This window comes from Chamaea fasciata, unplaced genomic scaffold (assembly GCF_029207755.1).
Source record: "Chamaea fasciata isolate MVZ Bird 193981 ecotype frontalis unplaced genomic scaffold, bChaFas1.0.hap1 SCAF_5, whole genome shotgun sequence".
Classification (NCBI taxonomy): Eukaryota; Metazoa; Chordata; class Aves; order Passeriformes; family Sylviidae; genus Chamaea; species Chamaea fasciata.
The window spans coordinates 22,234,517-22,259,026 of record NW_027094090.1 but is presented as its reverse complement, the minus strand read 5'-3'; the positions used below and the strand labels follow the sequence as shown (position 1 = coordinate 22,259,026).

At 37.2% G+C, this 24,510-nt stretch overlaps 1 protein-coding gene across 6 annotated transcripts in view; it reads left to right on the top strand.

Moving 5' to 3' along the window:
- The window catches only part of PTPRZ1 (protein tyrosine phosphatase receptor type Z1), a 132,166-nt gene that overhangs the window by 80,895 nt on the left and 26,761 nt on the right, over positions 1 to 24,510 (top strand). For 4 of the 6 annotated variants that reach the window (XM_066183016.1, XM_066183013.1, XM_066183014.1 and 1 more), the window contains exons 7-13: positions 176 to 333; positions 888 to 1,038; positions 6,222 to 6,406; positions 7,104 to 7,230; positions 13,571 to 13,614; positions 16,349 to 19,919; positions 23,452 to 23,596. In XM_066183016.1, the coding sequence (XP_066039113.1) occupies positions 176 to 333; positions 888 to 1,038; positions 6,222 to 6,406; positions 7,104 to 7,230; positions 13,571 to 13,614; positions 16,349 to 19,919; positions 23,452 to 23,596 (4,381 nt within the window). The remainder of the gene's footprint in view (positions 1 to 175; positions 334 to 887; positions 1,039 to 6,221; positions 6,407 to 7,103; positions 7,231 to 13,570; positions 13,615 to 16,348; positions 19,920 to 23,451; positions 23,597 to 24,510) is intronic. The other 2 variants (XM_066183017.1, XM_066183015.1) reach the window with 2 other exon arrangements.

The following is a 24,510-nucleotide window of genomic DNA, read 5'->3' as shown; positions in this document are numbered from 1 at the left end:
AGAAGACTTCATGATTTAGTTGTATTCTAGTCTCTCTGGAGATTAAATTTTGAAAAGCCTCTAAGTTCGCATATTCCTATAATGATAGTTCTTTGTGAGAGTGTGATTTGTATTTACTAATTGCTTCTGTAGTATTTTAACTATCTGACTCTATTTTTCTTTTTTATTTTTTCAGGAAAACAGGCTGCCTTAGAGCCATTTATTTTGCTGAATCTCTTGCCGAATGCAACAGACAAATATTACACTTATAATGGGTCTCTATCAGCTCCTCCATGCTCTGAAACAGTTGAATGGATTGTGTTTAAAGATACCATAAGTATTTCTGAAAGCCAGGTAATTTGTTTAATGTAGTAAAACCAAGCAATTGCACATAATACCAAAGAAAAGCAATTGCCATGTGTATGGTAGAAGCTCATGGCATTCACTGCCAGCTCAACAACAGAGCTTTTCTTTTATCTGGTTAAAGTTTTTCATGCAGCCATTAAATTAGAAACCATATTAGAAACTATATTAATTGTGGTACATTTTACCTTTTTTATAGTTTAGTACTGGAATCTGAGCATTTTTTTTGTCTTAAAATAGGGTAGGAATATATTCCGGGCTGTCTGAGCTCAGATAAAGAGGAGTACCAAACACTTTTTGGATATTCCCCCAGCCACATGGTGATGCTGAGCAGAGCATAGCTCCAACAGCAGAGTGGCTGAAAAATACTTGTGGAGTAAGCCATTAGATATAGTGATAGTACAGAAGAAAAAAAGTTCAGTGCCATGCAGGAAAACTCAACTGTGAGACTTTATCCCACATCTTTTCCCCAGAGATTTTGCCTATTAACAGAATCTGGTCAATTTTTATGACATCTAACTTCTTTTTTTCCTCTCGTCTCCTAGTTAGCTGTATTCTGTGAAGTGCTTACAATGCAGCAGTCTGGCTATGTTATGCTGATGGACTACCTGCAAAACAACTTCAGAGAACAGCAATATAAGTTCTTCGGGCAGGTGTTTTCCTCTTACACTGGACAAGAAGAAATTCATGAAGCAGGTACTTACTGAATAAGTCATTCCTCTCTTCACAAGTTTAAAGACAATTTTCAGTAAAAGATTCATTCAAGTATGAAGTTACTCATTTTAAATTGTGTAGAAAGTAGCACACTGTGTTATTAGTCATAAATCTATCACTTCAGAGAAAAAAAACAGCAATCATAAAACATGTGAGATTAAATGGAGTGGAAAATTAAATGCTTGTCTTGACCAAGCATTCAGTGAAGATCACTTCAGTTCAAGCTTCCTTACACTGCCCTTTTAATGTGTTTCAGACTTCAACAAGGCTGCCTTTTCAGAGACTGCAAGAGTATTTTGTTTTACAAACCTATTTGGTTCTTTATCGTGTAGTGTGGATGCTTTTTCAACAGAGACTTAAGTGATGTCACCAAATTAATTTCATATTGATAGTATAGAATTCAATTATATATGCACTAAATATAGAAGTCAATGATTCCTATACTAACAAGCACAAAAGAATATATAGGAAACATCTAAAGTGGAAGCACTATGTTGCTACTTGGATGGGAATACCTGTAGATTCTTCAACTCAGTTTCACTGAACTGTGTTTAATTAGATATAAACAGATGACTTAAGCACAGGCTATAGGTGTTCTCCAGGTAAGGAGTGTGGTTTCATACATGTGCTTTTACATATTTGTGTGATCACACATGCATATAGATGCACACAAATGCAACTATAGGATTTGTTTAATATAGAACATTAGAGAAATGTTTATATTTCCATTTTAAGATGAATGGAATTTAAAAGCTCTAGGAATCATTAAACTTAAATGTTCAGATGTAAGAGCTGTAACATGAATGCCAAAGTCTCTAAGAGTCAATAGGCTTATTCGTGTTTAATACTGCATAGTAGTCAACAGAAAAAACTAATCTTTTTAATCCCTTTAAAGGATGCATGAGAAATGCCAAGACCGATTATTACTCTGGTAGATAACTGAAAAATTATTTTGTGTTGTGAAATCCCAATTTTCTCCTGTTGCGTTCAGTGTAGATTCTCATTAGGCAGTAGGATTAAACGCTTGATTTATTGCTGTAATTAATATATGACATTTCTTAAGTAGAACTAAGTTTTCTTGCAAAAGCTAGAAGAATCTTTCTCTTCGATTATAAAGTAATTTCAGGAATTTTCAAAATATTTTCAGCATTTTTCCCACAGCGACATCCCCAACATTTTTGGTGTACAAGCATGGTCCTGCAAAGGGCATGGGAGATGCTTCATACCCCAAGCCTGCCAAGTAATATATGTAATTTCCCTATGTGATATGTATGTAGCAATTTAAGAAGATTAAAATAGCTAATCCTTACAGCCTTACTTGAGGATTCACCTAAAAAAAGTGTTTTGAAATTGTAATGCTTAATCTCCACCAACTTCAGCTGGCATGCAAATCCATTTATCATAAAAATCATTGTTTACTCCTGCACTGGGAGACTTTCCATCCACTCCACCCTTCTGGTAAGGTCCTGGGAATAAGGTCTGAAACCTAACTCTTATTTATCTTCCTGGATTTAGTAAGGTATAAAAAACAATGGGTTCTTAAAATTCAAGACCGACAATGTATATTGATAAAAAGTATTAGCCTGTTTTCCCATGAGAAATACAACCACATAACGTTCAGCAGCTGTCTTAGTTAAATTCCGTTGTGAGACATGGAGTCAGGACTTGTGCGTTTACCCTTCCACGTTTCTCAGTCCACATGATTCCTTGTGAATTCTCCAATTCCCCAACGAGTGTGTGCAACACTTTCCCTGGCACAGAGTGTGGGGTGCAGGTGCCCAGGCACTGGCAGTGGTGGGCGTAGGGGGTGCCTCTGTCAGACACAGACAGTTCCAGCTGGCTCCAGCCCACCCATCTCAGGACACTGAGAGCCATGGTGGCAGCACCTCTGGGACAAAAAAACTGTACCACAGTGGGGAGTGAGGAAAATATGAGAAACAGCTCTGTCACGCCCAGGTGAGAGAAGGAAGAAGGGGAGGAGACACTCCAGTAGCAGAGCAGAGATTCCCCTGCAGCCCATGGTGGAGATTATGGGGAGGCAGCCTGTCCTGTGGCAGACTGTGGAGACTCCATGCAGGAGCCGGCTGCTGGCTGTGGCTTGTGGAGAGGAGCCCATGCAGGAGCAGATTATCTGTCTGGTCTCTGACCCTAGTGAGGACCCACAGTGTAGCAGTCTGTTCCCAAAAGACTGTACAGAGGCTGGAAAATTCATGAGAGACTGTAACCTGTGGATGGGACCCCACACTGGACCAGAGGAACAGCATGAGGAAGGAGCGGCAGAGGCAAAGTATTATAAGCTGAGCGCAATTTCCATTCCATATTCCCGTGTGCCACTGGAAGTGGGGAGGTGGAAGAGTCAGGAATGAGGTTGAGCTTGGGAAGAAGGAAAGGATGGGGAGGTTTCATAGTTTTGTTTTTGTTTCTCACTATCCTACTCTATTTTTATTGGTGATAAATTTCCCGAAGTCAAATCTGTTTTGCCCATGATGGTGGTTGACTAGCGATCTCTGACTTTATCTTGACCCATCAGCTTTTTCATCTTACTTTTTTTCCCCTGCCCTGCTGAGGAGGGAGAGTGGGCAAGTGCCTGGGTGGGCACCTGGTGGCCAGCCAAGGTCAACCCAGAACATATTTTCTGTGCTGCTCCACCTCCATTACAAAGATAGTGTAGATCTAGAATATAAAAATACTGCTTTTTGCCACACACTGTCAGGGATTTACAAAGCCCTTGAATATCTGAATGTAAATTAAATTATTTCGTGGCTTCGACAATTGAAAAGGTGATTTAAAAAGATAATCTCAAACATAGATTTAACTAAAAGTAGAAGAAAGTAACAAATCTGGAGGAAATAAAGCCAGATTTGGGCAGCTTATAAAGGTCTTCTTGACAAAAACATAGCCCAGGCAGTTTTTGGCAGTGATTTGGCTGATGTAGCCCAGTGATTCCCCATGATGCAATTAAGTTTAGATGAAAATTTCCTAAATAACATGGGTAGCATTTTATTCCACAGAAGAATAAGCAAAGATAGACGCATTACCATGACATGATGTGATACGGAAAACCAGAATCTAAGTATTCACCTGGAGAAAGCAGAGACTTAGATTCAAGTCCAGCAGGGGTTTGAGTAGGCCTCTGACTTCCTGTGAATGTTTTGCTATTTTGTATTTTCCTGCTTGTGTCTTGTAATCAGTTTAATATTTGTGGCTTCAGACTAGTAACAGACTCAAGAACTCCCTTTCTTGCAGTCTCTTAGCTCAGATTTTCTAAAAGTTGGTATCACAGCAAAAGTACTTAATTAGGTAAGTCGTCATGTGGTCTCCTTTCTTTTTCTAGTCTCTGGAGAAGGAAAGCGGGAAAGGGCAGCATAAAGTACTTCTGTGTTTCTGACTGGTAGGAAAGAAAAGGGATCAGCAGGATGATTTATGAGGTGACACCAGAAGAAGGGCAAGAGAAAACATTTTGGGAAGAAATGGAGGTGAAATAATATGTAGATGATTGTCACATAATAATATCCTCATTGCTGAGATGAAGATCAAAAGGAGGAGAACAAAAAGGAAGACCTTCTTCCTTGGGAAAAAATAGAAGAACCATCTGGAAAAGGAAAGAAGAAAATAAAAGAAATAGCACTGGAAGCACCAAGCTTGTACCTTATAGTAATACTCTGTGAGTGAATACAGACAGAGATTTCAGAACCAGATTCACTCAGAAGCAAAAAAGATGAAAGGAGGAAAAAGGACAGTGGAGAAGAATTTGGAATACAGAGAAGCTTGGTGTTTATATTATAAAAAATAATTTTGACAAGAATTTTAAAAAACCTTTGAAAATAAATACTGGAGGAATCTTTAGAGTCATTGAAAAAGAATGAAATCTGTTTAAATCACCTGTCTTATTAATCAGAATTGAGAAGGGAATCATCTTTGCTGGTCTAATGATTTCTCCTTGCCATCTGGTGGAAATGGGCAGGAATGATAAGTTTTAGGGATGGAATGGACACAACATGAGATTTTTTTTAAAAAAATTTGCTCTTTTTTGCATCAATTAAAATAATTAAGTGTAATTAATAAAATGGTGTATCAGTTATATAGCACAGTAGATACAAAACCTGGCAACAGAATTCACCTAACTTACATAGACTAACGCTGCCTCTACCATTAGCATACGCGCACGAACACAAAAATTAAAAAAGCCTTGCTGTTTATTTTCCATTGACTAGCTCAGACGGAAGCTGCTCAGAAGTGCCCACCTTCCCTGGGGAACGGCAGAAAGCCTTTTGACAAATATTTTGGTGGGGCTTGTGTGCCCCCTTGTGTTCACGTGGCAAAATGAAAAGCTGAAGGACTTGTCTTTCAAAATGCAGCGTTGTCCCCCGAAGCGTTGAGGCATCTTGGTGTTTGCTTCTTTTTAGAGAACTCCAAAGGATCTGCACTTGTTTTCTTAGTTAGCTGAATAGGGTTTTTTGCATGCTCTTTCTAGGTACTCATATATTGCTCTAAGCACATTATGAGATGTAAAAAATGTTTCCTCATTTTTTCCAAATAGGGAATGACTTTGTAATTGCTTGTGTAAAAGTCAAGCTGAAATATAATAACAAGCCTTAAAATATAATAACATTAAATGACTACTGCTAATGTAATACTTTGCTTTTTCTTATTTGCCTTTTCTTTCTTAAATACTGTAACAAGATTCAAACAGCCTTGAGGAGAAAGTCAGGTGATAGGTGTATCTTTAACCATTAAAAGCCATGTACTGTGGATTATTCTATTATAGCTAGTGTGAGAGGATGCAGCTTTTCTAGTGCTACTTTGATGGAACCATAAAGGCAGAATTGTTGAGATTTTTTGATTCTCAAAACAGATATAAGAATATTTATGTTCTATCCTTTATATTTTATTTCTTAGGAACTGGATACTAATATCTCCCAAAGTATGGTATAAGGGGCAGGGAGAGGAGACTGAGTCTTCAACTTTACTTTCTTTTGGAAATCCAGTGTTAAAATACTGGTTTTGTTTATAGTGGCATGGCATTTCAAATATTTTAGTAGAAGGCTAAAATTGAGGCACACAAAAAGATTTTCATTACTTTTCTCAGGAGGTATCTCAAGATTTTAGTCGATACTTGTACTGTTTAATAAATACCATATTCTTTCCTCTTTTCTTTCTTCCAGTTTGCAGCTCAGAACCTGAAAATGTTCAATCTGATCCAAAGAATTATACTAGTCTTCTTGTTACATGGGAAAGACCTCGTGTTGTATACGACACCACGATTGAGAGGTTTGCTGTCTTTTATCAACAGCTGGATGGAGAAGACCAGACTAAGCACGAGTTTCTGACAGATGGGTATCAGGACTTGGTAACTGTAAACTCTTCAAGTTTCATAAAAAGGGATGATGGTGTAACAACTCACTGTTGATTGTTGTGTCAGATTAAACTGTGGATGGGAGCTGATTTAAGAGAAATTATCTCATTTTTTGGCTGTAAAACCACAAAGACAGTTTAAAACAAAAGAAAAAGCTTCTCTTGTCTAGAACAGGGAAAAACTCTACAGATTGCTTCTTCGATTTGCCTATACTTGCCATGACCATGTCAACCAGAGCTCTGTAGCCATAAAAGCCATTGTCAGTTATTAATAATCTGTACTACATTGCTCATGGGTGTGAAAGAATGACCTACACAAGCAACTAGTGAGATTCAATTCAATTATACTGCTATAAATACTGAGTTACTGCTTACAGCTTCATGTTATTTTACTAATGAGATCTGTTCCTCTATCCCTCTTTAAAGACTCATAAGACATAATGTTACCTAAACTTGTGTTCAATGCGGAATAGTTACTTGGTTTGGAATCCTCCATGTAAAAAGTCACAAGTTGTTTTTTTTTTTTTATTTGACTGAAAACCGTTTGTGATAATAAAATATAAAAAGCACACATTATAGTACTAGAAGAAAGGGGCTTTACGGTTCATAAAAAATGTTTATTAAAAAAATAAAATTTTCAAATACTTGATACTTATTTGCAAATAAATTATTAAATGTGTTTTTTCTTTTAGGGGGCTATTCTAAATAATCTGCTGCCCAATACCAGTTATGTTCTTCAGATAGTTGCTGTTTGTTCTAATGGTCTGCATGGAAAGTACAGTGACCAAGTCATTGTTGATATGCCTTTAGAGGACACAGGTAAGTGGTGTTTTGAGTTTAGTGATCCCTTTTAGCTGAAAATTCTGTATTTGAAGAAGTAGTTTGTTTGCAAACCAGTTAAAATGCGTGACTTCCAAATTATGCCAAAATGAAATTTCAAAATAGCTGCAGTTAACCTTCAGCATGTCCCTTGCTAATGATATTTTATATGACATAATTCCTTGTAAGCATTACCTATAAAAAACCAGCATGTTAATTTTTAAAATTCTAAGACTTTTCTGAAAAGCACCTACTTGATTTCAAATCTCACAAGTGTATCTTTTAGATATGTAGGGAAATAAAACCATGTTTGGTATTATTTCTCTATGGTTCAAGCATCCTCTCAAAATTACTCCACACAGCCAAAGTATTAAGGAATCAAGCAATACAACCCAAATATATTGTTTATAAGTCTATATTAATGATTCTGAAATTTGATTTCTTATGAAAACTTGGAGTTTGATTTCAAAAGACTTGTGATAATGGAATTCCCTTGCTTCTTAATGCTGCCTCACAAAAAATCAAAAAGCCTAACAAACAAATCTTAATAATTTCACAGCCCGATTTGCTTCTCTGCCTGCTGGCAAATATGAAATAACTTGAAACTATAGCATGAAGCTTCATCTTGTCCTTAATAATTACTTAAAATTTGGTGTAAGTTTTTAGCATCAGATTCAATTCTTATGGAAGTGAGTGGGAGCTGTGTTTTTAATTGAGAACACTGTTATTAATCATAGAAAAAAATCTAAAACATTTTGATCATGTTAGGAGCTATTTTTTAATCTAAGGGCCTGGATTTTGTTGTTTGTTTATGTATTCTGTAAATTCTGTTTCATGCTTATGTATGTCTGTTTAGCTACAGCAAGGTCATTAGTGATGTTGTGGTGAACTTGGGAAAACAGGCCAGTTTTTCATGTCAAGGGAGCCACATTCCTTTAAAGTGAGGGAGAATGTGATTCTCAACAATCCCTACCACATGAATTCTGGACTAATAAGGGTAAATAGTTTTGTAATTATGCGGGTTTGTCTGTAGGTGGAGGACACATCATCAGGTATAGTACATCCACGTTTTTAATAAAGATTTAACTTGTCTTTCAAACACAATGTATTAAGAATAATGTGTTTTGGAGTCTTAGGTTAGTATTTACCAGAATTTTCCTATTTCTCTTTAGTTTTCTGAAAAGTCCACAACAAAGTTCGGACATTCTGCCTGACATTTCACTCTTCTGTCTACCTTTTATCCATGTCTTAGATACTATATTCTTCCACTTACTTTCCAGAATTTGCTGGGTTTGTGTTTGAAGAGTTTTCTCAGATGAACATTTATCTATACCTCACATCCATTCCTGCATGGAATGGCAAGTAAGCAGCATTGTGTTATCATCATTTAACAACAGTTCAACAAATCAAGTCAGTACACTGCTGCCATCACAGCTGTAAAACCTGTGAAAATATATCTTGCAAAGCAAAGTCCAGTATAGGTGATATCCAGAGGATAAACCACCCTCCTCCTGCTACTGCTGTATCCCTGCTGTAAGGATGAGTTGCGTACCACCCTGCTGTGTTCCATGACTCCCTTTGGCAGGAGATGTGAGTGCAGAGGCAGGGAGAGAGACAGGAGCACTGGGGCCGGGCAAGCACTGCCAGTGCAGCTGTGGCACCAGCAGATGCTGCTGAGGAACAGGCTCAGCAGGAGGATGATGAGGCAGCCTGTGGCTGTGCAGGGCCAGCCACCCGGCATGGCATCCCTGCTGTACGTCTGCTGAAGTCATGCAAAACAGGGGCCTTGCATTCACTCTGGTAGAAGGAAGAGTGAGGGAAATACATACCAGAAAATTAACTTCACCTTGCAGTATCAGGAGAGATTTCTCTGAGGTTTGTATGCTCAGACAAGAGAATTTGGTACAATAAAAGTTATATTTCAGACTGTGCTATATTTGCTGTAATAACTGTTATGTATCAGACTGAAGGTTTGATACTTTCAAGCCTTTTTACACGGACAAATCATTAATTTCTACTTCGATATTTTAAATTTTAATCAATATAAGTAAAAAGAGAGCGAAGCTCTTAAATAAAAATTAAATAGAGAAATGAAAATTTGCCTGTTTAAAAAAAAAAACAAACCAAAAGTTTCATTGACATGATTCCTATCTGAAATGAACCCAAAATTATTAAATCTAATTTGGTTCTTTTATTTTGGCACTTCCAGAGTGGTACCTCTGAAAGCATTGAGTAAAGAAAATTCAGGGGAAAATCCTCTCATGTAATTAGTATGATTTCTAAGAGTGTACATTGCTCTGTAAATAAGTTCCTTACATGCTCTGTCAACTCTGGATACAATTTTAAAATATGAAAAAAAAACTTCCGTTAATTTCTGATATTAATGTTTACTTGCATAATAACTTTTACTAATTATTTACACCTGAATTAACTGTTGCAAATGCTTCAAATATTTTCATATTTAATTATAATATACTTAATATTAGACAACAGACATATATATGAGAATGTAGATATCTAATAAGAAAGTTTTCTTCAGAGCAGCTTACTGATTACAACTATAACATCAAATTGGTTTTGTGATCTGCTTTATAGATCTTGAGGCAAAAGGGGATTTCTTGGAGCTCCTGCTTGGGAATTTATGAAAGAAAAGTTTTCTTCACCATGAAGACATGAATTAAAGTTGACACACATAAAGCATAATTTAAATCTTTCATTTTCAAGAATTACTCTGAGTAATCCAGTTTAATTAAGACGAAATTCACTACAGTCACCTCCAGATCAATTAGTCTTCCTGTTAAGAGCTAAAACAAGGCATGAGTCATGCGGAGCCATTAGATGGGCCATTTTCCAGGAGGAATTCTACCCTTGGAGTGGCCACTTCTAATGAGATCTGGTATTCAAAAAGCTCAAGACTGTTGTTTTAGACTTTCCTTTCTGAGATTCTTGCAAGAGAGTGTTTCTCATGCCTTTTCCCCACCCAGTCTGGTGCCTCCCATATGTTTAGCAAGGGCTCTGCAGGCTCTGGTGATCCACGGATCCAAGGCTCTTGTTCTCAGCAATGTTTTGTAAGATGAAGGACCTCTTTGGGCTGTGGTCTCTGCTTCAGTTTGGAAGCCTCAGGAGCTGCAATGTAATGACATTGGGCAAGCCACCATAGTGGAGACCTCTGCTCTTTGGGTTTTTCCTGAACTCTTCAGAATTGCAGCCCTTCACCTTAAAATGCAGCATGTGTGGAGGTTAAAATTTTTTCCAGTTAGTCTCCACTTAGTAAAAGCAAGAAATGCACTACTTGAGGTAGCTACAGATTTTCCATCAAAAATTTAGGGAATTGTGTACAGAGTATTTTAATCAGCTTTGATAAAAATCCAACTCTTATTTACAAATTTTCTTTGTTATTAGAATTGGATTTTGAATAACTGTAAATGTGTACTTTGACTCTCTGAATAACATCTGTGTAGAACTGAAGGTTGTGCAATAGTTTGTTGTGTAGCTAATACTGATGGTACTTACATGCTTTTGGTGACACAGGAGAGGAAAAATAAGAATATAACTCCCCACTCCTATTCCTTTGTGTAGACTTCAGCTCGTGTTTGTCAAAAAAAACCCCAGCATGCTGGGATATAACTCTCAAATGCTGTCTCCCGCCTGGCAGCTCACGCTGTAAGCAATGCTCTGTGAGGGTCTAACTCTGCAACCTCTTTGTAACTCGTCTTTGTGATTCTTGTCCTGAAAAACACTAAGCATATATTAAATGTCTGATTTAGGAGATGCTTTTTTCTAATTTTGTGCTGATAAAAGTAGAAATCTGAAAACTAATTTAATCGAAAGAAGCAGGCTTTACTTTTGTTCTTTCCATGTCATTTATTACGTAAGTCAGTACAGAAATGAAAGAGTTTATGTTATGCACATTATTCTGTGATTATAAATCACATTGTTTAAAGGGATTTTTTAAACATTTCCGTTGAAAAAATGTAGGGAAATAGTTACATTTTCTGTATTTGTTTTATCATTTCTTCATCTGTCATTAAAATGGACTATGAAAAGACCTCTACCGGACGCTAACTATTTTATTTTAAAATGTATACTATAGAATAATCAATATGTGGTTCCAGAAAAAATAAACAAGCTTGTTCATCAACCTACATCAAAGGGCTGTTTTTTGGAGGGTGTGGCTCTTCACCTTGGATGGGGGATGTTACTATATTTCTGTAATCTCCTGTCAAATCAAAGGCTCAGCAGCAGGATTAACAGAACTTCTGTAAGTGTGTGTCTCTAATACTTTTGACAAATAAATTTTCTGTGACCATCTAAATTTAAATATCCATTGTAAAGTTCCTGGAGATTTACTATTTTTGTTAATAAACAGGTTTATATATATATATGTGTGTGTGTGTGTGTGTGTGTGTGTGTGTGTGTGTGTATGTGTATATATATATGTGTGTGTGTATGTATTTATATATGTATGTTAATGCCTCTCCCTTGAGAAAACAGCATGAAACTGTAGTTTCCTGCTGGTGGAATTTGAGAGCATATGTCCTACTATATACTCTAGCACAATCTGTACAGTTTGTTGTTCTGACTGAGTCTGATTAAAGCTCAGCGCAAGAATAGTGTCCACAAAAAAGAATGAATAGAATGGATGTACTAAAAATATGTTTCAGAGAAGTCTATTGAATACCTAGCACATGGTGTGGGTCTATTATGGAAAGGCATTCAGACTAATGTCAATATTTGATTTGTATCATTGAGAAGCCAGGGAATATCATTAGCTCATCCACCCCTTCCTCCCCTCTGCTCCCCTCCCCACTCTGCCCCAGAGCCTCCTAAGCCTCAGGAGTCAGAGGTAAGATAATTTTTTGTCTATCTAGCTAAGGAAAGGTCAATTCCAGACTTGGTAATTTATAGATGTTTTTTACTAAAGGACAATTTGTGAAGACTTTGTGCAGCATTGCTTAGTCAAAATTTGTTTGCATGCTATAACCTACAGATAATATTGTATGAGCTTATTAGTTTGGTAAACTTAATCTAGTATATGTTGCATAGAGCACATCTCAATTTGTTTTGGAAGGTAGATACAGATAGACCAAAGAGAATACAAATTAAGTCATCTGACTTTGCTTAAACGAGAAATATGGAGGTGGCATCTTTATCCTAATGTATTGAACAAGCTACATTTGGGAATTGTGGAGGAAATGCAGACGTGGAGCTGTGTGTGATAGTATTGTTAGAATTGCTGTCCAGGGTAAGAGGTTAGCATTTTCACCTAGTTCAAACCAGCCCTCAGAATGTCTGTTAGAACTTGCATGCAGATAGAGTGCTAGAACATGGCTTAGGAAAAAGCCTTGGAAAGACTCAGAATGGACATGGGCCTTTTTGTGGACCAAAGGAGCAATATGGTGCATGAGTGCTCAATGAAGACCTGTGCCAGTTCCTACTAGAGAGGTGAATGTTTCTTTCAACCTGCTTTGAAGCCTCTTCTTGCTGACCACCGTCAGAAGAATAACATTGGGTTTGGCTGAAAAGAGGGAAGAGACTACTTCTGAATTTGGAGAGATGGATTTTTAACTGCGTTGTAGGAAATTAATTTCTTCAGCCTGTTTCAATTGGTTTTTATTTTTGAAAATTGGGAGTGCCTCAAAAACCTCTAAAGTAGTTCTTCATGGACCGTGCAGTACCTGTTTATTAGGGAGTTTTTCTGGGATGTGATATAACTGGCTTCATGTCTTTGCATTAAATCAAGTAAGGGTGAGGGTTTGAAAGAGACTGTAGACACTGGGAAGGGTGGGTCTCTTTGGTCTGCCTTGCTGGAAGCATGCAACCTGCTGCATACTGACCAAGATGGCACTGCTGTTGCTCTGGAACCTAAGCCCAAGCCGGGGTGCACAAATAAGGAATTTTCTATTAGAAAATTATAGAATAGATTATTTTACAAGAATGTCTTCAGAGCTTTCCGACTTAATCTGGGGAAAAGTTGATTCCCAGACTTACTGTTTTTTTCTCTTCTGTATTTCTGCATTAAACCATATTTCTCATTGAAAATGTTCTTGTAAACTTGGCTTTCCCCAGCCAGCATGTTATTCCTCCAAAAGTTCAAATCCAAAGGTATTAAAATAGAGCCAGATAAACTGTTGTGGCTGAGTGAATGTGTCCTGTCTAGATGAGTGAGCATTGCTACCCTTAGTCCTCACTCCAGGGGGTTGGCCACTTCTCCAAATACAGTCCTACAAAAAATCTTAGACATGGTCTCAATAACCATTAGTCAGTTGAGTCCTTGCAGAATTCAAAGTTCTGTCTATTTAAAATCGTGGATGATACAGTGTGTATTTTTGTTTTATAGAGGCTGACCTCATTCCTGAACTGAGTGAAGCTGAAGAATATGAGGTATAGCATTCATTTGTTTTTTAAAAGAATATTTAAAATAAATACATTTCAACTAGATTGAAATCATGTTCTGTGAAAAATTACTGAACTGTGTCACCGAGTGTATTATCTGCATTTATGTATACATAATACATGTATACATAACAAACATACATACATATGTATACGTATGTTTGTGCATATATAGCCTTTGAGCTATATTTCTCCCTAGATAACTCTGGAGATACCTCAATATTTCTCTGAGGCTGGAGATACATGTTGTAGTAAAGGATATCACAGCATATTCCTAAATATTTCTAAAATAAGGCATCAGTTTACAATCACCCCTCTGTTAAGTCTGACAGAATTGTTCATTTAGTAGAATCAAAGCTACCTCCAGTGTTAGGCTTTTTAGTTAAAGAGAAGTTTGATTTGTCCTTGCTTGTGATGATCTTATCATATAGTAAATTAAAGTACGGGAGGACGATAGTTGTGCTGAAGAGTGAAATTCAAGTGTCTGCTAACAGTGTGCTATTGGTTTAACCGTTACTCAGAAATTCTTGGAGGGTCATTTGCGTCTTGAACTCAAGTTATACTTTGAAGTATAGCTCTATTTTACAAAATTTTGATGATCTTATGGTAACCTTTGGAGGCTTCCCAGGTTTCTGGTGTCACCAAAAGGAGAGATGTAAAAATACCGTAATTAAGTTTTTAACAGTCTCTAATACCAATTTTCAATGTAGGCAGTTACTTCAGTAAGACATTTATTAAGTAAGATTAAGTAATGCCTCAGAATTTTTAATGTATAGCTTCCATCTATGACCACAATATTCTCACCGTATAACAAGTCTTTTTAGTTAAATGGACAGCCTGTGCTTACCTGTCTATTTACCCTTCTTTGCATTTGTGGACACTGAGTAACCAGTAATAAAGTCATTTCTCTGTTGTTGTAAGCTGTGTATCTAGATTATTATATTGCATCTGTTAGGTGCCAGTGAAAATCAACTGATTTTTACTTGAACCAAGAAAGTTTAGAAGTGCATACGTTGCTTTGCAGAAAGTAGATCTTTAGAAACAAGGGCCTGCCCAGTCCAGGCCAGGTTTGAAGACAATCAGTCTTGGTGCTACTGTCCCTACATTTTTGGTATTTAGTCTTTAGAAAAAAATCCAAACCTGAGAGTCATGTCTGAGGTGCCTTATGTTGTGTGAGTGCATGAGGGGTTCCTGGTTGCTGGTTCAAAGAGGCACTGCAGTGTAAAGCCCAGCTCTAGCACAGTGGGTAAAGCCCTTGCTCTGGTGAGACTGGGTAAAAGTTCACAACTCCTGTTTGCTGAGTGCCTCAGTCAAGAATGTACTCAGCAGCTCTTTATCATGGGCACATTCTTTCAAAGGCTGTTGATTTTTTACATTATTTTCCCTGCTGTGCCCTGTTCAGTTCGGGAATGGGAGAGCTACTGAACCTAAACTATAGTGGAAACTGAGGAGCTGTTAGATTGATAACTGTGCCTATCTCCTGTCTACTGGTTGTTTTGTCTCAGCATTATGCTTTTGAATAAAAACCAGTGGCATTTCCAGCACATCTCCAAGACAGATCTTTGGAAAAACAAAACAAAACAAACCAAACCAAATAACCCAAACCAAAACAAAAAAGCCACACGACAAAAAAAAAAAAAAAAAAAAAAAAAAAAAAAAAAAAACAAAAAAAAAACCAGAAACTGTTGTGCTAGGGGCTCTGTGCTGCTCTGTCTCTTAGGGCTATGTGTGCCTGTCAGATTAAGTCCCTTCAGAAACTGAAATGTACCTCAATCTAGATTGCAGAGTTGGTCTGGGACAGGTTCAGTTCTGGTGCAGCTCTAGATGGAGGCACAGTACAGAGTTGCAGGGGCCGCTGTGTCTTAGTCAAAATAAAAATGCTTGCTGAGCGAGTTAGGTGCTTCAGTCTTACAGGTTTTGATTTGGTGCAGGGAAAGCTGAAGAGGGGGCAAAAAGATTTGACCTTAGGTCCTCAAATACTGCCTAAGTCCTGATTGCATTCAAACACATAATATTTTTTCTCTTTTGAATATGTCCTTAAAAGGCAAAACTCTAACTCAGATTTTGCACAAAGTATTGTTATTCATTATCATTCATGTTCAGAAGACAAAGGGTCGTAACAGGACATGGGAATATGACTCACAGCACTTGCAAAACTCTGACAGTCGTGCTGGGAATCGTGAAATCTTACTTTCCAGAAAATTCTGACAGTTCAGCAGAATTGGGGTCATAAATGTATTTTACAAATTCTGGTTTTAGTATTACAGATTAAGTACCATCAGGATATTAGTGCAAATCTATAAGACATTCTGATAGCAATACCATTTTTTCATTGTTGTGTATACAATATATGCTATATATTGCACATACAATTTTATTTTATTAGGAAAGGTTGGAGCTTTTTAAATAAAGTAGATAAATACTGTGAGCGATTTTTGCCTCACAAACACAATTTAAGTAATGCAATATTGAAGAAGTTGTTGGGACACAGCATTTTTCTGGTTTTATTGCAAATAAGTAATATTTTTCAAGATAAAAGAGGATACTTGTTTTTGCAGTGAATACTTCAGTTTAAGACCAACAGTCTTCTCAAGTGTTGCTTTGCTTTACCCCTCTTGATTTTTTGATCAAAGAAAATGTATTATTACAGTTCTAGTTTTCATTCATGTTCAGAGTCTATAAATATTTTTAATTGTCTTTGGCTATGATATTTTTTTCAAAGGATGAAGTTGATGAAAAGGAAACAGAGGTGGATAAAGAAACTGCAGTGATTTCTAGCACTGACAGTACAATGAACCAGTTGAGGAGAGATTTTCAGGTGATTACATCCAGCTACAGTCAAGAAAAAATGGGAAAAAAACCCAGTGAAGCTAAAACAAATAGATACTTAACAAGAGAAGAATTGCATGGTAAGGATAATGTTTTCAAAGCAGTTTATTATGCTACTTCTCCACCTATTGGTGACATTTCTGAAGAGGAAGATCCTTTTTTGGAATCCCAAACAATAACTGGAATTCCTCCTCAACTCATTGACTCCACCAAAGGCGCAGAAGAAGAGTTTATATATCTTTCTTCAGGCACCGAGCCAACAAGAATAACCACCACTGGCCACGGTGATGAAGATTTCTTATTGTCTCCTTTCAAACCTCATCAGGAATCTGATGATTTTTGGAGTTCAGTTCCTACCACTTCTTCATCACAGCTGGTTACAGAGGAGACCTCCCGAGAAGATGCCCTTCCTTCAGGAAGTCCAGATATAAGTGTGCATGATGTTCTTTCCCAAGGCTCCATTAAATATGTTTCAGAAGTCTTAGCACCCTCAAGCTCTGATGAACCTCCAAAGCATACTTCCTCCACTGATGGAAATTTATGGTTTCATAATGCTACAGAGCCAACAACTCCATCTGTTGATACATCACCCAGCGGGCAGTTGTCTCAGACCAGTTACACTGATGCTTATGTAGAGGCATTAAAGCCAACTACAGTCCCCTATTCAAGCAGCCCAGTGGTTTCACAAGACACTTCAGACACGGATTTAGAATTGCCACATTATTCTACCTTTGCTTTCTCCTCTGCTGAATTGTCACCTCATTCTATCTCTTCAAGCTCTGGAGAATATGGTTCTGCTTCTGCTGCCAGTGAGGTACTCTCTCAGACAACTCAGCCAGTCTATAATGGTGAGATACCTCTTCAACCTTCCTACAGTAGTGAAGTGTTTCCTCTAGTCACCCCTTTATTGTTTGACTCTCAGATGCTCGACACTACCCCTGCTACATCAGATAGTGATGTGACCTTGCATGCTACACCTGTATTTCCCAGTGTTGATGTGTCATTTGAACCCACCCTGTCTTCTTATGATGATGTACCTTTGCTTACGTTTTCCTCTGCTTACTCCAGTAGTAAAATGTTTCACCGTTTGTATACAGTTTCTCAAATGTTTCCACAAAGTGCTACTCCAGCTGTTGCAAGTGATAAGGTGTCCCTGCATGCTTCTTTGACGTTGGCAGAGGGTGATCCATTAATACAGCCAAGCCTTGCTCAATTTGCTGATGTGGTGTCACATCAGACCACTCATGCTTCTTCGGAGACACTGATATTTGGTCATAATAGAACTCACATATTTTCTCAAGTTGAACCATCCAGCAGTGATTTAAATATGCATGTACTATCTACAATGTCTGAACTTCCTTATGCTTTGTCTGGTAATGTGGGCTCCCTACAGAGCTTTACTGTTTCCTATGACTCTGCAGAATTTGTGCATGATTCTGTTGACATATTTCATCAAGATCCTTTATTTAGCAGCTATAACAATGTACTGGTGCATAAACCTTCTTCTGTAATATCACAAGCTGATACTTTGCTGCAGCCTACGCGCTCTCTATCTAGTGATACGGATCGGTCGGAAGTATACTCTGGTAGTGAGTCCCTTTTGCCTGATACAGATACTTTGACAGTATTTAACATTTCGTCCTCTGATTTTGTTGATGAGATTCCATATGAATCATCTGGGTTTAGTGATGTTAATAAGATACTTCAAAAAGGTGATGTTGTATATGGAGATGAGAGAGAAATGAAAATGTCCTCCTCTTTAAGTGAAATGGCTTCCAGTGATGAAAGTAAAGTGATACATGAACTTTCTGCATCTGTTTCTAATAATGTTTTAATTGAGCAGAATATGTCTCTGCAAGAAAGCCCACTTCCTGTTTCTAGCACAAAGGGAATCCTTCCAGTCTCTCTTGCTTTTCCCACTACTAAGATATTTGATCATGATATTAGTAAACTTACAGAAAAGCACGTTTCTGTTCAGCCTTTGCATGTTACAACTCCAGCCTTTGATGACACTTTGCTTAAAACTATGCTTAGTGCAAGCTCAGATCAAGCTCTCTCTGTTCCTGCTTATAGCAAAATGTTATCCTCGACTCAGCTGTACTTTTATGAGACCTCAGCTACATTAAATAACGAAGCATTACTGCAGTCCTCCTTCCAGTCTTCTGGTGATGGCACTCTGCTTAACACAGCTGCAGTTGTGCCTAGTGATCCAATATTGGCTGAAAGCTCAAGGGTTCAAAAAGATAGTTCTACATTTGACCAAATATTGCATCAAATGGGACCAGGTTCTGCTACAACTGAAAGCAAGCTGCATTCTACATCTGCACCTTCTGTTGCTGATATGATGTCAAACACTTTTAGTAAGCCCACAGCGTCACTTCAAGGTTTATCTTTTTCTTATGCAAGTGAGAAATACGTTTCATCCAGTTTATTTAACAGTGAAGATGTTCGGAAGGTTATGCCTTCATTGTACAGTAGTGATGTTTCATTCCAGCTGACCAGTTTAGAAAATACAAATGCCTTTCCATCCCAGGCAGTGAACACTGTAACAACTCCCGCCCTAACAGGTGACACATCATCACTTGTAGCTACTCCTACGGACAGCCATGTCTCTTCAAGTGTTTTTGAAAGAAGCGAGGCTGACAGTGTCTCTTCAAGTTCCACACTTGGTTTTGATCTTGTTCATATGCCTGCAGTTGTTTCTGGTTCTGATGTGTCCATTCATCACACTCTTCCTTTACCAAATATACTTATTTCAGTTACGGCAGTTCCTTCCAAAAGTGAGATCCCTGTAACTTTGAATAGGTTGCTGGTTCCTTCTAGAGAATCCTCTGGGTTGTCTCCCAGTATCATGTCCAGTACTGATTTGTGGTCTTCTGTAGTTGAGGATGACTACGATGAATATGATGATGACTTCCCTGTAAGTAACTGCATCTCATGCACTTCCCATAGAGAAGATCAGGATATGGTAGTAGAGGATGAAAATACAGAGGTAAATAATAACAAGGATCAGAGTAACCTAATTATAAGTTCAAAATCTGAGAAACCTGAAGAACAGAAGTTTTCTACTGCTGCATCTGACAGTCAGATAAACCGTGCCATGGACAGACGCAATTATACATCCATACCAACTTTGACAGCGAATGTGATACCTGAGAAGCACAACAACCTGAAATTTTTGGAGAACCACATTCAGACTTCTAGAGCCCAGTTGCAAAACACATCAGAGTCTAAGTCTTGGGCCGTTTTGACAAGTGATGAAGAAAGTGGTTCTGGCCAAGGTACCTCAGATAGCCTTAATGATAATGAAACTTCAACAGATTTCAGTTTTCCTGACCATAATGAGAGAGACACTGAAGGGGCAGTTGAAGCAGGTAACTCAGAATTAACTCCTGGATCATCACAGTCATCAGCCTCATCTGTTACTAGTGATCACTCATCAGTATTCAACATCTCTGAGGCAGGTTAGTTATGGATAAGTCTGATGAATACCATGGGAAGCTGTGAGGGGATACTTTTGTGCCGTAGAGAATGAGAAGGTTTATCAACAGATAATAAAGTGAGAACATAACAGTGCCAATGGGTGTGATTAAGGAAGCATTGGGGAACAGGGGTTCATACTGAGCTCGTTATCTTGTGAATGCTACTTCTGGCTACTTAAAACTGCACCTGAAATATTCTTCAGTAAGATGATTGATGTTCTGCTTTTGGATAGATGCATGCTGTCAGCAGAAGTTGAGTCGTGCAAGATCTGAAACCAGAATTGTTTCAGTGCTGATTGTTACTTTTAGTTTTAAAGCCTTGAGAGAGACTTAGTTTCACTGTTAAGCTCTCTGTACAAAGACAGATGCTGCCCTCATGGAGGAAACCATGCCTCTGCCAGAGGAAACATACCTCTGATATTCTCTTTTAAACTTACAGCAGCATTTCTTTGTGTTTTCTAAGAGGTTGTACCAGGAAGAAGATGCTGGTTTGATTGTGATTGATCTGAACTCATTTTTATTCTGTGTGTGCCACTTTCAGATTTCAGTGTGATGCAGAATTTTTGTGCCAGATTTGCATCTTCCCAAAGTAGAGCCAGATTCTCCTCTAGCTGTTTATATTTAATGCTATTTTCTTATTTGTTCCTCTTTAATTCAGCAAGAGTATTTGCAATCCATAGTTCCAAGGATAAAGTCAGAAGTCGAAACTCGTAACACATTTCCTTTGTATTTAAAAATGCACTGTAGAAAATCTGAAATATTCAGACACATAATTTTCATTCCTTCTTGTGTTAGAGAATTGAAAAGCAAAGAATCAAGTAAAAAATAATCAATGACCTTCAAAAAAAAAGCAACAAACAAATTTGAATTGGTATTTCAAAAATAAATTGTATTTCTGTTATGTACTTGCAGCATCTGTAGAGGGCAGTATCATTCAACTAAACCCATTAAGGAATGGAATTCACAAAGCATGGCTTCTGCCCAGTCTTTCAAATAAATACGCAGTTGAATTACATAAGATTGTATTACTCATGAGCAACAGACTACTAATATTAACAGGTGGTAAATTGACACTCGATATAGTTGGAGATAGTAGAATGTAAAAATAGAAAATGAAAATTAAAAGAGAATAAAAAACATTGACATTACGAAGAGTCCTAACAAGGTAGGACTCAGTAAGTGTGAATCAATTAGTGAATTAGGTCACTGGTAAGTAGTTACCAATGGTGTAAAATGCATAACATTCCTTCAAAAATAAGCAAAAATAATGCTAATATTTCAAAATCCATGTTATTGTTATGAATGAGTGTTGCCATAAAACACTAGAGTTTACATAACGGATGTCATTTGAATTTTTACCAATAATAATTCAAAAAAGATTATACATTACTAGAGGAGGAGTGTGCATTACTTTTTTTCCAACACATGATGCCTAATATTGGCTTTTTAAAAAATGAACATTCAATTTCAGCATGTCTAACACAGTCTCCTGTAAATCAAAAGCATATTTGCTTAACTAAACTATAAAGAAATGAAACAAACACAAAAATCTCTCACCCGAGAACTTACTTATACATTGCAGTGGATTTTGCAGCAATTGGTGAAATGTCTTCTTGTGACCATTGCAGGAAAAAATTGACTTTTAAACTTTACCCATTCTTGTAGTTGTTAATGTGTAGTTATGCCTGTTCTGAAGTAGGATTTTCTCCGTAAGTTCTCTATAACTACCTAAACCTTTCAGCTTCTGTTGAAAAGCTAAGACAAATAATTAGAAGGAAATATGTAAAGGATCCAAACATACCAGTTATTAGAAACCAAAGAAATCTACTATAGCTGAGACTGCCTTTTTAGCTGCCATCATTGGAGTGATAGCCAAGTAGGCAAGAAACCCCCTGTTACAGGAGAAGCCTGCACTTCATTCCCCATGGGTGGAATATTCCTAATAGAATATGGTCATGAAGTTTGAAGGAACGCTGTCATCACACAGATAGGATTGGATTTTATGCTGTGAATTAGTCCAGAATTGGATAAGCAAGTCTTGACTGTTTCAAAGGGATCGTACTGTGTTTTTTTATGCATGAACATAGTTTTTCTCTGAAAAACTATGGAAGTACCAATTTTAACTTACTCAACAGACACTTGGAGATTTTTCAGAAGCAACTTTGTGCCTTCAATTACTTTGCCCATTGAGCTACAGAATTTAAAGAGAAGAGATTGATATGGGTGTTTAAGAGTATTTTGAAATTAAAACCAAGAAGACATCTGCAAAATTAGAGCCTAGACCTTTTTGCACATAAAGTCCTGAAAGCCTCTAAACTCAAGAAAATGGAAGCAAATAGAGCTGCCTGGAAATCTGTACTGTGTGAAGCCATTTGTTTTTTCACGTCCTATTTAGAGCATGTAATTTGCTGTCTTTTTTTTTTTTTTTTTCCAGATTCAACTCCATTCCTTCCTCCCTTTGTGTAAAAGCTTTTCATTCATGTAGAATTGGTCTCTTGAAATCCCAGTGGAGTGCAGATGTTTTCTGTACAGCAAAATTCCGCTCTTATACAGAAAATTCATTGAATTAGGACTGTTCCCAAAAGCAGAAAACATTCTTGGGGTTTAATTCTAAAAAGTGCAAAAGTGATTATTTCTGCATTTTAACTCAAGTAATTCTCACAGTAAACTGCACAGATTGAAATAAGTTAGTTATTTAACATCAAAGTCACAATTTTAAAATACTTACTTCTTGAGATATGACCAAAGCTAAAAATAAATTATTGGTGTTGTCCACCATTGCGTTTCCTTCTTTAATAAAATTATAAAATATATTGTTTTAATCTTCGTACAGATTCCTATGTCCAAATATCTCTGTCATCCAACATTATATGGTTCACAGAAATAGGAAACCAAAGCAATATCCAAATAATAATTTGATCACCAGTAAAGATGGGGGTGGGAAATTTAATTCTGGCTGCAGTATAGTTGAGAGAGGCAATTGGATTCAAAGGGAGCAGGGTGTATCTGTAAGGCAGTTTACAGAATGGGCAATGAATAAAAATACAGAAAGCTAAACTGCAATACAGCAAGCACATAAAGACTATTGCAAGGTAATTTTCATATTAACCTATTAGCCAGAGAAGTGATTTGCATTATATGACTGACAGTTTAATATCAATTCCAATGTGCATTCCAATATTATGTATTCAGATTTCTTAACTCATTTGGCTTTCAGCTAATAAAACAGATTAAAGTAAAAAAACCACTTTCTTCTGAATTTTAACAACAGTCTGCTATTCTTACAAAGAGAAGTCTCCACTGCTGGAAGGCTGAGTCACATAAGCTTGAACACTTTGCTTTACCCTCTATCTGCTTATCTTCTGTAAGCTGGTTTGCAAATGTATAAACTTTCTGCGGTACATAGTAAAACATAGAGGTAAGTGATACTAAGTAGGCTCATAAGACACATTCACCTGTGCTGTGTATTTCTCTGAATTTAAACATGGACTGTTTCAATTTTCTCTGACTGCAGAGGCAAGTAATATTAGCCATGAGTCTCGTATTGGTCTAGCTGAGAGTCTGGAATCAGAGAAGAAGACAGTTATACCACTTGTGGTCGTATCAGCCCTGACTTTTATCTGTCTAGTGATTCTTGTGGGTATTCTCATTTACTGGAGGTAAGTTGTTTTTTGGTTGATCTTTTTTTCAGTTCTAAAGGGCTCTGATTTGAAAAAAATGATTTGCATTATTGAGCTGATTTACAGGAGGGAGACTGGATCTTGTCTCTTACCTAGTCTTCATATTGCTCAGTGTCATAAAGATGACAAAATAAGGTGGTTTCTGTCCAAGATACTCGACTGCAATTTTTTTTTATTGGTTGTTTTGTTGTTGTTGTTGTTGTTTTGTTGGGGTTTGTTTGTTTGTTTGTTTTTTGCAGAGGGTTTGACCACTGCAAGTAGTTTATTCCCATATTGATAGGCCTTAGTAAGCGATAACTTGTGATTGATGCCTAGAAACTGAGTGACTTCCAGAGCACTGGGAAAAGCAAGTTGGAGAAGAACAATAAATATCATAGCATGGGGCTATTTACTATCTTTCCAATCCTTTAACTGTTAAAAAAAGGTAGTTATCAGTTTAGAATGAGAATCTATGGTCCTCAACAGGACTATGTAAATAAGCAATTCATATGGCACTGTAGGAGTGTACTGTAGCTGCCACTGTGTGGAAGAAAAGGGTCTAAACTAATGATACTGTAATAGTGTAACTGTTGGGAGATCACTGACTGAGTAGCTCTTAGGATGTTCTGTGATTAAAAAGTCATTCTAATTTGTGATTCTGACAAAGTAAAATTAGCCCCCCGGTTTTTCAAAGCTTCAGTGGATAACTGCGGATGTGTTTCATGTGCACATGTGCTCAGGTTTCCTCGTGGACGTGTTTCTCTGTGACTTGATAAATTGATAAGACAGTTAAAAAAATAGGATAAAGAGAAGTGATGGTTATTAGAAGTCATTATAACTTATCAGTAAGAGCAAAAATCTGTATCCACATTGTGAAATAAAACAGACCAGCTAGCCTGGTGCAGATCTCTTCC